This window comes from Prionailurus viverrinus, chromosome A2 (assembly GCF_022837055.1).
Source record: "Prionailurus viverrinus isolate Anna chromosome A2, UM_Priviv_1.0, whole genome shotgun sequence".
NCBI lineage: Eukaryota > Metazoa > Chordata > Mammalia > Carnivora > Felidae > Prionailurus > Prionailurus viverrinus.
In genome coordinates, this window is record NC_062562.1 from 11,245,563 (window position 1) to 11,259,865 (window position 14,303).

At 43.3% G+C, this 14,303-nt stretch overlaps 1 protein-coding gene across 1 annotated transcript; it reads left to right on the forward strand.

The window, feature by feature from the left end:
• Nucleotides 1-6,164: 6,164 nt before the first annotated feature.
• Nucleotides 6,165-7,109, forward strand: LOC125160876 (olfactory receptor 2Z1-like). The gene has a single exon (XM_047850318.1). The coding sequence runs from the start codon at nucleotides 6,165-6,167 to the stop codon at nucleotides 7,107-7,109; it is 945 nt and encodes a 314-aa protein (XP_047706274.1).
• The last annotated feature ends 7,194 nt before the right edge of the window (nucleotides 7,110-14,303 follow it).

Sequence of the window (14,303 nt, forward strand, 5' to 3'; positions counted from 1 at the left end):
AGACTAGACAATTTCTAAAGATAGCAAACAACTCATCTGGGAGCATATGTTTCATATGCACATCAACCAATCCAAAAAAGCCCATAAACCCCCAACTACCTCCTTTATCTATATACAAATTGCATAACTTATATAAACTTTATGTAACTATTTGTAAATATTCATATATTTATTTTATATGTATAAAGTATTTATAAGTACATTTTAAATTTATATTCATACATTTATATTTAATATTAATCAAATATTTCTCAAAAGTCATCATATATGCTGTCCAAGAAACACTCAACAGATTCCAGACCATGCATACCTACCTCCGGTTATGGGGCCCTCTTGCTCAACCAAGTTAAAACCAGAAAGAGACAAGAAGGCTTAACTCACACACTAAAACCCATTATGCTGATTTCTTATCGCACTTTCTCTAGGCATTGAGGAAGGTGTTTTGCAATGACCGGAACATTCCAACTGCCAGACCAGAAAAGCCCACACCCCATGCTTCCCCTTTCCTGCCTGAGATCCTCAGATCCCGGGCTGAACACAGACCCAGCCCCATCCCCCTCCACACCCTGATCACGTGCTCTCTGTCTGCTGTCTGCCTGCTTTCCTGCAGCAAACCAACCCCTCAACCTCTCCTTATAAAAATCTAGGACTCCTGAGGCACCTGGGTGGCTCAGTCGATTAAGCATCTGACTTTAGCTCAGGTCATGATCTCACCGTTCGTGAGTTCGAGCGGTGTCAGGCTGTGTGCTGACCGCTCAGAGCCTGGAGCCTGCTTCCGATTCTGTGTCTCCCTCTCTCTCTGCCCCTCCCCCGCTTGTGCTCTGTCTCTCTCTCTCAAAAGTAAATAAACGTTAAAAAAAAAAATCTAGGGGCGCCTGGGTGGCACAGTCGGTTGAGCGTCCGACTTCAGCCAGGTCACGATCTCGCAGGGTCCGTGAGTTCGAGCCCCACGTCGGGCTCTGGGCTGATGGCTCAGAGCCTGGAGCCTGTTTCCGATTCTGTGTCTCCCTCTCTCTCTGCCCCTCCCCCATTCATGCTCTGTCTCTCTCTGTCCCAAAAATAAATAAACGTTGAAAAAAAAAAATTAAAAAAATAAAAAATAAAAAAAAAATTAAAAAAAAAATCTAGATCTCCTTCTTGCGGGCACAGAAGTTGCCACCTGCCCCAGCTGTCAGCACCCAAAATAAATCCCCCCTTCTCTTCCAAACAAACCCTCCTCTCTTGAATTATTGGAGGCAGGAGGGAGTGGGGTGGGGGGTGGAAGGAGGTGGGAGTGGGGGGTTGAAGGGGAGCGGGGGGGTGAGGGTGCACTGTTGGCCTGGGCAGTGTCCTCCCATTCGTTTCCTGACTTACAGACTATGATTGATCATTCGGTAACAGCGCCTGCCCTCTTTGCAATGCAAATATGTGCCTGTGCATTCTGTGAGTGCCCTCAGAGAGACGGAAATTACTCTAGAATAGGTAGAATAAGTGGGGGCTATTTCCTGGTTATTCTTCTAGCATCACAGCTTCATTATTTCGCTCAAAAAATTCTCTAAAAATCAGAAATGTTAATTTTGTGTGTGTTCATGTTCATGTGTATCCATGCTTTAAAAAAGGCGGGGGTGGGGGGGGGGTGTGGCGCCTGGGTGGCGCAGTCGGTTAAGCGTCCAACTTCAGCCAGGTCACGATCTCGCGGTCCGTGAGTTCGAGCCCCGCGTCGGGCTCTGGGCTGATGGCTCGGGGCCTGGAGCCTGTTTCCGATTCTGTGTCTCCCTCTCTCTCTGCCCCTCCCCCGTTCATGCTCTCTCTCTGTCCCAAAAATAAATAAACGTTGAAAAAAAAAATTTTTAAAAAGGCGGGGGGAGGGGGGATTCCCACATCCCCTTCTCTCACAAGGGGACACATAAAGACTTCTGAATTATCAGACACTATTGTTGGCCTTTAGATTCTTTGGAGAGTTCAGTTATCTCCCACAGTGCTTCCCACCTTCTTGGAATGGAGGGTTGGGCAAATGTATCTCCTGGCATAATTTCAGTCTCAAGGGCTCTAGCTCCCATGGCTATTAATTTTCTCTCTCTCTGACAAAAGGAGATAAAAAGAAGCTTTCTGATGCAACACAGTCCCCCAGGGCCTCTATCCTCAGACAATTTTGTCAGTCACCCCGTAGACCAAGGCAAGATTAATTAATCAAAGGATTAATTTAATGCTGGATTCTGGGGAGGTTTTATCAAGAAAGCATCCCAGTATAAGAAGTGAAATATTTGTGAGGGCCTAGAGGGGGGTCTTTCAGACCCTGGCAAGTAGAAGTGAGAGCCTGGAACCCCACTGCTTGAGGAGGTTTCTGGAGAGTAGGCATGGTTAGAGAGGAGATATTGAGGGCAAGAAAGAGCCTCAGAAGTTTGTAGTTTTATATTCATTTTTATGATGGTGCAGAATTTGAGTGTATGCAGGCATTTGCAGGGACAGGGATTGTATTTGCCTCTTCATCTTCCCCGGCTCACAGGTGAGCATCTTACCATCTGTTTTATCTCAATCCGTCAGCACTGCCAAGAGCCTGAGAGTGCCAGACCCTGGGATGTGGGGGTGGGGTGTCTATTTTAATGTCCACACATGAACTTTCATAGAAGCTGCCCTCTGTCTGATGGAGGGAGGGCTCAGCCACGCTTCCTCATAAGTGGGAGACGGTGTGAAGGTTTTACTGGCAACAGGGAGTCCACTAACTCCAGGGCCTCTTCTCTCACTTTTCATTTCAGCAAAAGGCATCAGGTCTGAAATGCAAACAATAATGAGGAAAAGGTAAGAAGGAAGAAGTTTAAAAGTCAGCTCAAAAAACTGGTTGGAGAGGTGCCTGGCTGGCTCAGTAGGTAGAGCATGCAACTCTTGATCTCAGGGTTGTGAGTTCAAGCCCCACACTGGGTATAGAGCTTACTTTAAAAAAAAAAAAAAAAAAAGACTGGCTGGAGTTGGAGAGACTCTTGATCCTAAGATATGAGGGAGTTGGCTGACTTAGAACAAGGAGAAAACACACCCAAAGCCAAGATTGGTTCCTGTCCCGTGCTTCCTGCTGCCTGGCTGGGGAAGGTGGGTTGAGTGGAAGGAAGCACCCTGTCCTGAAGGAAGAATGTGCACAAAGCCCAAGGCAAACAAACCATGATAGAGGGGCTCACAGTCCTGTTGGAGAAGCTGCTTACAGGAGCTTCCAAAAGCCAGCAATGGGAGAGCGTGCTGCTCTGTGGACGTAGCATTAGCAAAGAGACCACTTGGAAATTCTGGAAGGGAAAGTGAGGTCAGGGAAACAGTGTTGAGGGTGAAGGAAGGAAGGGAGCCTTTACCGGGCAAGACATTGGGGAGATAATCATGTAGTCTTCAGAGGTAGAGGATCCAAGGTACCAGGGCAAATGGTACTGAGTTCACATCACACTCCAGACCAATTGACACTTCTTGGAGGTAAACCAGAGTTGATCTGCATGGTTTCTCAAGGTGAAGAGTAGGGGACTGTTGACCAATCTGCTGAAAGGACCACTGTGCTAAAGCCAGGTGAGTGAGTGGGAGAGCTCCAGGGCAAGAGTATCCAAGACCATGGACCCACAGCTGGTGAGGTCCTGGCTCCTGCCCCAGGCCACACAGGTAGATAATTGTCCAACAGAAGAAAAGAACATAGCATGACTGGAGCAGGAATGCCAAGGGTTTACCTAGAGAAGCAAGACCTGAACAACCCATTATTTTTTGTTAGAAAGTAGGATGTGAAGAAAAAACATAGGAACCCTGGAATCGCACCAGCTGTTGTTTAAAAGTTGATTCTACCACTTGTTTGCTGGGTGACCTTGGATTGGTGTATGAGTGTGTGGGGGTCACAAACTGGGTGGTCTAAAACAAGACATGTGTTCTCTCACAGTTCTGGAGACCAGATGTCCGAACTCAAGGTGTTGACAGGATTGATTCCTTCTGGGGGTTCTTTTTTTTTAATTTTTTTTTAACGTTTATTTATCTTTGAGACAAAGAGAGACAGAGCATGAACAGGGGAGGGGCAGAGGGAGAGGGAGACACAGAATCCGAAACAGGCTCCAGGCTCTGAGCTGTCAGCCCAGAACCCGACGCGGGGCTCGAACTCACGGACCACGATATCATGACCTGAGCCGAAGTCGGCCACCCAGGTGCCCCCCTTCTGGGGGTTCTGAGGGGGAATCTGTCCCATGGCTCTTTTCTAGATTCTGGCATCTCTGGCAACCTTTGATGCTCCTTGTCTTTTATCTGGGGCAGTCCAATCTCTGCTTCCATCTCCACATGTCCACCTTCCTTGTGCCCGCTCTTAGAGGACACCCTGAATCCAGGATGATTTAGGCTCAATATGCTTAACAGTTACATCTGCAAAGACCCTCTTTCCAAACAGGGACACATTCCGAGGTTCCAAGGGGACATGAATTTGAGAGAAACATTATTCAACCTAATATACTCAGCTATTGCCCTTCTTTGAATCCCTGCTCCTTCACCTATACAAGGCAGATGATAATACCTACCAGCAAGATTAAATTTAAAAAATGCCTGTAACATACCTAAAATGATCTGGCCCAAAATGTCACTAGTGTCAATGTTGAGAAACCCTCAACTGAAACCCATCAGCCTTTCTCTGACCTTAGCAGGGTGTCTGATGCATAGTAAATGCTTAAAAGGAATTAGCTTCCTTTTCTTCCCTTTGGTATATGGGTTGAGGGGGAGATATGGCTGAAATGAGAAGAGCTAAGTACACTGTCCACTTGCAAATCCTTTGACAAGGTCCAGAGGGACTATTTGGCTATGAATTTGCCCCAAGGAATAATGATTAAAAGAATAAACCCTTCTCTATACAGAGTCATGGAAACAGTGCAGTTCTCCAGGGATTTCAGTTGGGACTAGTCTTATTAATATTTCCTTTAAAATGTATCTGGAAATTCAACTTCACAGATTAATCTCTAGGCATGCATGGGACACGAAGCTCATCTCTGTTGGATGACCAAGACAATGGACTCAAGAGATCTCCCAGAGGCTCAGCTCCAGGTCAGAGAAGAGTTGATGGATATCAGTTGAAGGGTTTCTCGACCTTGGCACCATTGAAATTTGGGACCAGACAATTCTTTGTGGTGGGGGCCATCCTGTGCCTTATAGGATATTCAGTAGCATCTCTAACCTCTACCCACTAGATCCATTAGCACTCTGTCATGGCAATCAGAAATATCTCCAGACATTGCCAATGTCCTCTGGACAGGAAAGAGGGCTAAATTACCTCTGGTTGAGAACAACTGACTTAGGGTAAGGACAGGGAAATTGTCATTTCAAGAGAGCATGACTGAGAATAAACTTGATCAGTTTTTGCCATGCAACTGGACAAGAATTATACTGTTGAATAACATCAACAAAAAGAGCTAATATTTATGGAACAGTACTACAATATCCCAGACATTGAGCTAAGCACCAGGCATACATTACCTGACTATAGCTGAATTTTTTTAATGTTTACATTTCCTTTACGATATGAGTAATAGTTGTGAACTTAAATCAAGAAATTACCACATGGTTGTCATTGTGCTGAGCTCTTGAATTCACTATCTCATTTGACACTCAGAGCTACTCTTACAAAGAGGTGTTATTTATCTCCATAGGCGGATGGGGAAACTGACTCCCAGAAAGGGAGCTGGGACACAGCTGAGTTGGCATCTGAATCTTGCTCTAGCCCAGAGTATATTCTCTTAACTATATGCCAAACAATCCAAACACACTACATTCCTTCTCCAGCCTCATCATCTCCTATTATCTTTGGCAAAGTCTCCCTATTTGATATCTAATCTCTTTGGAATACAACCTCTGCTTTGGTTCCAGGACATCTGGGATGGGCATATTCCAATATGGCACTGGGATTGACTTGGACTCCTTAGCTTGGGGATAGAGAGTTTAACTGTAAGTACAGGTGGATAGGGCTTGCCTGGAGGGTAAAGGCAAGACTTCGCTATTCCCTACCTCCTGACCAAAGCAGATATAATGAATCAATTATTTTTTTTCTTACTGACACTGTGCTCTTCATCCTTCTTGAGACTCCAGAGCAACCCTTACCAAACAATTCTATTTGGCATGCAAGACAAAGCTACTACCCACTGAGAGTCCTTCCAAATATCCCCTTCTTCCTGCAGATGGGTGATGCCTCCTGGAGGATGGTGGAATCAAATCAGTCAGTGACGTCAGACTTCACTCTCATGGGGCTCTTGAGCCACTCGGGGCCACATCTGGTCCTATTCTCCCTTGTGGCTGTCATATTCACTATGGGCCTTCTGGGAAATGCCATCCTGCTCTTCCTGATCCACACAGACTCCAGGCTCCACACACCCATGTACTTCCTGCTCAGTCAGCTCTCCTTATTTGATGTTGGCTTTCTACTGGTCACCATCCCCAAGATGGCAGCCAACTTCCTGCAGGGAGAGGGTTCCATCTCCTTTGGGGGTTGTGCAGCTCAGATGTTCTTCCTGATGCTGATGGGTGTCTCTGAGTGTGTCCTGCTATCCCTCATGTCTTATGACCGCTATGTTGCCGTGTGCCACCCCCTGCATTATCCTGTACTCATGAGACGTCAAGTCTGCCTGCTCATGGTGGGCACCTCCTGGTTGTCAGGTGTGCTCGTGGCCTCCATCCAGACCTCCATCACCCTGCACTTCCCCTACTGTGCCTCACACACTGTGGATCACTTCTTCTGTGAGCTACCGGCTCTGCTGAAGCTCTCTTGTGCAGACACCTCTGCTTATGAGTTGTCGCTGTCCATCTCAGGAGTGCTGATCTTGCTTCTGCCCCTGTCACTCATCACCACCTCCTACAGCCATGTGTTGAGGGCCGTTCTCTGCATGCACTCAGCAGAGACCCGACACAAGGCCTTCACCACCTGCTCCTCTCACATCACTGTTGTGGGGCTCTTTTATGGGGCAGCCATGTTCATGTACATGGTTCCAGGCACCTACCACAGCCCACAGCAGGACAATGTGGTCTCCCTCTTCTATAGCCTTGTCACCCCCACATTCAACCCCCTCATCTATAGCCTGAGAAACAGAGAGGTTCGAATGGCTTTGGTCAAGGTTCTTGGAAGAACTGGCTTTATGTCAAAGAGATGACCTCATGGAGGATTCTGGGTTGTTTCTGGGACCCTCCCTTACAGCTGAGGCCTATCCTTCATTTACAATTCATGTGGTGCAAGGTATACTATATCCAACTCCCTTTCTCCTCCATGAGTTGCTTTTTCTCTTGGGGATTTATAGAAAACAAAAACTGTGAACCCAATCACTTAAATAAGAGAAGGAGTTGTTTGGTTGTTTTGGTTTTTTTTTCAGTGTTAAACAGAAGGAAATTTTACTGAAATAATGTTAACCCAACAGCTTGTGGATATTTTGGTCACCTGTTATTGTTCTGGCTTACACCCTATTCTTATATATTTCTGCAGAGTGAGTGATGGGTCTGGGATCCCATCTCTGAAATCTGAGTAAGCCATGTTGGTTCTCAGTGGTATCTTTGTTCGAGTCATATTTTTAGGTTTCACTGAAATGGAAGACTGTCACTCACGATGACCCTGGTTGGACAGTCCAAGCATGTGTTATATTTACTATCTCAATTATTATGAAGCAGTTGTAAGATGGTGAAGACCACTCTTATCTGAATGCCCAGGGCTTCTAAGATTGGATGCTGCCATTTTTAAACTTTTGTTGTCATCACCATTGACTACAAGAGTTAAGATTACTCAATTAAGGATTTCCAGAAGAATGATACATCCCTACTCTTTGTCTTTTCAGAGATATTTACCTAATGTATCTTTGGGTTAAGAATCAGAGCTGTTGGGGCGCCTGGGTGGCCCAGTCGGTTAAGCGTCCGACTTCAGCCAGGTCACGATCTCGCGGTCCGTGAGTTCGAGCCCCGCGTCAGGCTCTGGGCTGATGGCTCGGAGCCTGGAGCCTGTTTCCGATTCTGTGTCTCCCTCTCTCTCTGCCCCTCCCCCGTTCATGCTCTGTCTCTCTCTGTCCCAAAAATAAATAAATGTTGAAAAAAATTAAAAAAAAACGAATCAGAGCTGTTATGCATACCAAGGCTGAATTGACACGTTATCCTAAGCATTTTGAATGATGGGTGTCAATCTATGTGTGTGGAGGTATTGTGTGTGTCAAGGAAAGGAGTTATTGAGTGAGGGCTTTTAAGTATTTGAACTATGTCATCAAGCCCACATTTAAGTCCAAGTTCCATTTTCAGAGCTCTCTTGGACCAGTCAACATAGGTATCAGGGATGATATCTGTAGAATACTATACTATTTGTAGTACACAATATTGCAATATACTATCACAATTTGACTACAGTATAGTATCAGAGTAGTATAGTATGGTATTAGAGATGACCTATACTGGAATTTATGTGGGTGATAAACTTTTATTTATAAAGCCAACAGGGTTTCTATTGTCACAGCATATACCCTCAACAACCCTCTGAGTCCATACTATTATTGTCTTATGTATAGATAAAGAAACTGAAACATGGGGAGTTTAAGTAACATACCCAAAATAACCCAGCTAGGAAGTTGCTAGGATTCTTTTTTAAATTTACATCCAAGTTAGTTGGCATATAGTGCAATGATTTCAGGAGTAGTTTCCAGGGATTCATCCCCTATGTATAACACCCAGTGCTCATCCCAACAAGTGCCTTGCTTAATGCCCCTGGCCCATTTAGCCCATCCCCCCACCAACAACCCTTCCAGCAACCCTCAGTTTGTTCTCCATATTTAGGGAGCTGGGATTCTAACCCAGGCTGCCCGAGTCTGTGTTCAACATATCACAGTGCTTCCAACTGGCAAATGGCTCCTGAAGACTAGAAAGGAAATTGTAAAAATCAAGGCAAGGAAATACAGCTTTCTGGTGAGAATTCTCTTGTCTCCTACTGGCCACAGTCATCCTTGGGCTGATCACTCTGAGGTCATAGGTGAAATGAAGGTCAGGAGACATGAGTGAAAGTCCCTTATAATGGTTTTGCTGCTCTCAGGACTGGGCAGGTGAGTGGGGCGGGGAGGGCATGTTTTGTGCAGTTTTACAAACCAGCGAGAATAAGCTGGCCAGGATCTTGAGTCTTCTCTATTGCTCTTCTCTTTAATTTCTACCCCCGCTCTTCCCAGACCCAGTAAAGCTTCCCTGAAGTTACAAAAAACAGACTGGATGTGTGTATATTTCTCCCCAAATTTGAGATACTTTTAAAGAAATATTCCATTGTAGAGACGCTTGGGTGGCTCAGTCAGTTAAGTGTCTGACTTTGGCTCAGGTCATGATCTCACGGTTCATGAGTTCGAACCCCACGTCGGGCTTTGTGCTGACAGCTTGGAGCCTGGAGCCTGCTTCGGATTCTGTGTCTCCCTCTCTCTGTGCTCCTCCCCTGCTCGCACTCTGTCTCTCTCTCCCTCAAAAATAACCAAACACTAAAACAATTTTAAGAAATATTTCATTGTACTCGATACAACAAAGGTAATATAGAAAAGAGTAAGGTTCTGTGAGGCTGACTAGTTTTATTTCTTAGACTTTCATGAACATTAGCATGAGAGGCTTTAAGCAAGTTCAGTGGGGAAAATGATGCCAGGCCTGGGTTGGGCTCTTCCTCTGCCTTCACCTACACCACTGACCTTGTCAGAAGAACTGAGTCTCTCACTTCCTCTCAATCTCATCACACCCAGCTGTTATCTCTAAGAGATGAGTGGCTTCATCATAAAGTACACACATTTTTTTAAATAGATATTGCCAAATTACCGTGCAAAGATTGCCACCCACACAGGAGACTGGTCATTTCCCCAACTATGTCAACAACATTTTGAATGATAAAACTTCAAGATTTTGCCAACTTCTTGGAGGAAAATTCTATGTCTTCATTGGTGTACTTTCAATCTCCTTGATTTCTAGTGAGAGTGAGAATCTTTTCCTAAGTTTATTGGCCATTCAAGTTTCCTTGGCTATGTATCTCATAAAAGTATGGAAAGCAAATTATGAAAATACTAATCATAAGAAAGGTGGAGTGTCTATATCAATATGAGGAAAAAAAACAAGGAGAATTACCAGAGATAAAGAAGGACATTTCAGGGGCACATGTACCCCAATGTTTATAGCAGCTCTTTCGACAATAGCCAAATTATGGAAATAGCCCAAATGTCCATCAATGGATGAATGGATAAAGAAGATGTGGTTTATATATACAATGGAGTACTACTCAGTGATGAAAAAGAACGAAATCCTGCCATTTCCAACAATGTGGATGGAACTGGAGGGTATTGTGCTAAATGAAATAAGTCAGAAAGATATCGTGTGATTTCACTCATATGTAGACATTGAGAAACTTAATAGAAGAGCATGGGGGAAGGGAAAGAAAAAAACATATACAGTTACAAAGAGGGAGGCAAGCCATAAGAGACTCTTAAATACAGAGGACAAACTGAGGGTTCTGGAGGGGAGGTGGGTGGGGGGTGGGCTAAATGGGTGATGGGCATTGAGGAGGACACTTGTTGGGATGAGCACTGGGTGTTATATGTAAGTGATGAATCATGGGAATCTACTCCTGAAGCCAAGAGCACACCGTATACACTGTATGTTAGCTAACTTGACAATAAATTATATATTTAAAACAAGGACACATTATAATGAGAAAAGGGTCGATTCATCAAGAAGATATAAATATAGATGTTGTGGAGGAATTCATTCCTCATCCCCATTCACAGTGAAACCCTTTTCCATGATGTGTAACCCAAACCAAGCGCTAGGGGACGCTAGTGTTTCAAAATCAGGTGGATCATTCCCAAGATTTTCCAGAGGCCTATTTCACATAACTCAAGGGTCTAACAAGGCCTTTTTTTCTTTCCTCAAGCTTCAAACCTGGCATTGCCCACTGGCAGTCTGCAGCATCCCAGGAGCTTCTGAACATAACTGGGACCTAGGAATGAAAACAAAATTTTAAAAAAAAGAGAAAAGCAGAGTTTTGCTCCAAAGCACAAAAGTAAAACCACAAAGTTGAAATCAACAAGTGTTTAAAGAAATGACTGTCAAGTGAAATGTTACATCAATTTCACTAATCGTTGGCTTCGGAATTTATAAAAGTGACAATACAGCCCCCCCCCCACACACACACACACACAAACCTGTACACAAATATTCACAGCAGCTATCATTTGTAATAGTGAAAAACTGGAAATGACCCAAATATCTTTCGACACGTGAATGCTTGAACAAACACCAGGAAAATCTACAATAGTATTCTACCCTCTGTATTAGTTATCTCGGGCTAACTGAACAAAGTACCACCGACTGGGTGGTTTAAACAACAAAAATGTATTTTCTCACAGCTCTGGAGGCCAGAGGTGTCTTCTTATGTCTTCACATCATCTTTTCTCTGTGTCTTTGTGTCCAACTGTCCTCTTCTTATAAGGACATCAGTCATATGGGATTAAGGTCCACCCTCAGAGGTCATTTTAAACTTACTAATAATCTCTGTAAAGACCTTATCTCCAAATGAAGTCATATTCTAAGGTACTAAGGATTAGTACACCAACATAAGAATTTGGAGTGGGGAGCACAATTCAGCCCATGACATGCCCAGTAATAAAAAAAAAAAAAGGAATAAAATGTCATGATACATACAACAACTTGGTCAGATTTCCAGGGCATTACACTGAGTGCAAAAAGCCAATCACAAAAGATTACACATTGTGTGATTCCATTTCTATGACACCCTCAAAATGACAATTTTATCCGCATCTGTGATTAAATTGCATACAACTATATAGATACATTGTACTAATGTGAATTCCTTGGTTTTGATTTTGTACTACATATACGATGTAACTACCGGGTGAAACTGAGTGGAAGGTTTGCAGAATTCTATGTACTATTTTTGAAACTTCTCGTGCATCTATAACTATTTCAAGATAAGTTTAAAAAAAAAATTACTTTGGTAATAAAGACTCATTCTTGGGTTAAAAAAATCCAGTGGAAGTCATTTATATTTTTGTTTTTTAACTTAATGGGAAAGTCCACTGATGCTCAAAGTATCCAGCTAAGGGTTAAATAAGCAATATACTTATGGTAACAAAATGATTTCAAGAGAGAAATACCCTTTTTCTTCAAGAGATCATTTCCTCCTCTTCTTTTTTCTTAAAGTTTATTTATTTATTTTGAGAGACAGAGAGAGAGGGGAGAAAGAATCCCAAATAGGCTCTATGCTGTCAGCACAGAGCCCGACGTGGGGCTCAATCTCACAAACTGTGAGATCATGACCTGAGCTGAGATCAAGAGTCAGACGCTTAACCAACTGAGGCACTCAGGCACCCCTCCTCTTTTTCACAGAGAAAAATACACATATTTTCACAGATAAATATATTTTTAATGTATATTGTTCTTAATTTGTCTTATGGAAGGATTGCATACTTGGTAAAGTGCACGAATGGCTTGAGTTATCCAGATTTCCCTAAACCACCCTCCATGTAACAGACAAGTAACTTAAAGAACGTTCCTTGAAAATAATCTGCAGAAAAAAATTAATTTTAACAATGCAAGCACAATACCTATGAAAGTGACTGAGGCTAGGACCCTTCACTGGGTAAAATGTGAGAGGAAAATACCGTAATCAGTGACATTGGCAGATTGCATTTTCCAAGGATGACCATACTAATATCTGCCATCCCACATACTGTTATTACAATGTGATGTTGATACTCTTCCATCAAAAAGTGGGGCGTAAATATCCTCCCCTTAAATCTGGGGGGGAGGGGCACTGTGACTATGTCAAAGTGGCCCTATGTGACTTCCAAAGCTGAATCATTAAAGGTCATACAGTTTCCACCTGGTCCTGTTGGGATGCTCACTCTTGGAATCTTGGAACCCAGCTGCATGTTGCAAGGAAGCCAAGGTGTAACATGGAGGCACCACCCAGAGGTGTTGCAAGCCAGTCCCAGCCGAAGTCCAGCCGACATCCAGAATACACTGTGTTCAACGATTCCCACCCTCAGCCTTCCAATGGAAGAGGTGAACTGGCCTTGCCAAGCCCGTCTCAAATTAAAATCCATAAGCAAACACAGTTTTACTTCTTCCTTTCCAATTGGATGCCCTTTATTTTTTTTTTCTTGCCTAATTGCTTTGGCTAGGACTTCTAGTACTATATTGAATAGGAAAGGTGAGAGTGGGCATCCTTGTCTTGTTCTTGATCTTAGAGAAAAAGATTTCAACCTTTCACTGTTGAGTATGATGTTAGCTATAAGCTTGTCATATGTGGCCTTTATTATGTTGAGGTTCATTCCTTCTATATCCAATCTGTTGAAAGTTTTTATCACAAAAGGATGTCGAGTATTGTCAGATGCTTCTTCTGCATCTAATGATATGACCATATGATTTTTACCTTTCATTCTGTTAGTGTTCCGTATCACATTTACTTACTGTATATGTTGAACCTTCCTTACATTTCTGAGATAAATCCCATTTGATCATGATGTATGATTCTTTTTTAAATTTTTTTAACATTTATTTATTTTTTGAGAGACAGAGAGAGATAGATGATGAGTAGGGGAGGTGCAGAGAGAGGGAGACACAGAACTGGAAGCAGGCTCCAGGCTCTGAGCTGTCAGCACAGGCTCAACACGGGGCTCAAACTCACAAACCATGAGATCATGACCTGGGCCAAAGTTGGTTGCCTAACTGACTGAGCCACCCAGGCATCCTATGATGTATGATTCTTTTAACATGCTATTGAATTTGCTTTGCTAATATTTTGTTGAGGACTTTTGCATTCACGTTCCTCAGAGACATTGTCTTGTATTTCAAAAAGATATCTGGATGTTGAAGTTCATTGCAGCATTTTTCACAATAGCTAAGATACAGAAACAACCTAAGTGTCCATCATCAGATAAATGGATAAAGGAATGTGATATACAGATGGAGATTTATCGATATAGATAAGAGGGAAATAATGCCGTTCGTGACAACGTAGACGAACCTGGAGGACATTATGCTAAGTGAAATAAGCCAGGCAGAGAAAGACAAATGCTGCATAATTTCACTTATCTGCCGCATCTGGGAGGGGGAAAAAAATCAAACTTATAGAAACAGAGCAGAATGGTGGTTGCCAGGATTGGAAGGGAGAGAAATGGGGAGGTGTTGGTCAAAAGGTACAAACTTTCAGTTATAAGATGAACAAGTGCTGAGGATCTAATGCACAGTGTGGCTACTATAGTTAATCCTTCTGTATCATCCACTTGATATTTGCTAAGAGAGTGGGTCTTAAGTGTTCTCATCACACAAAGAACTTTGGT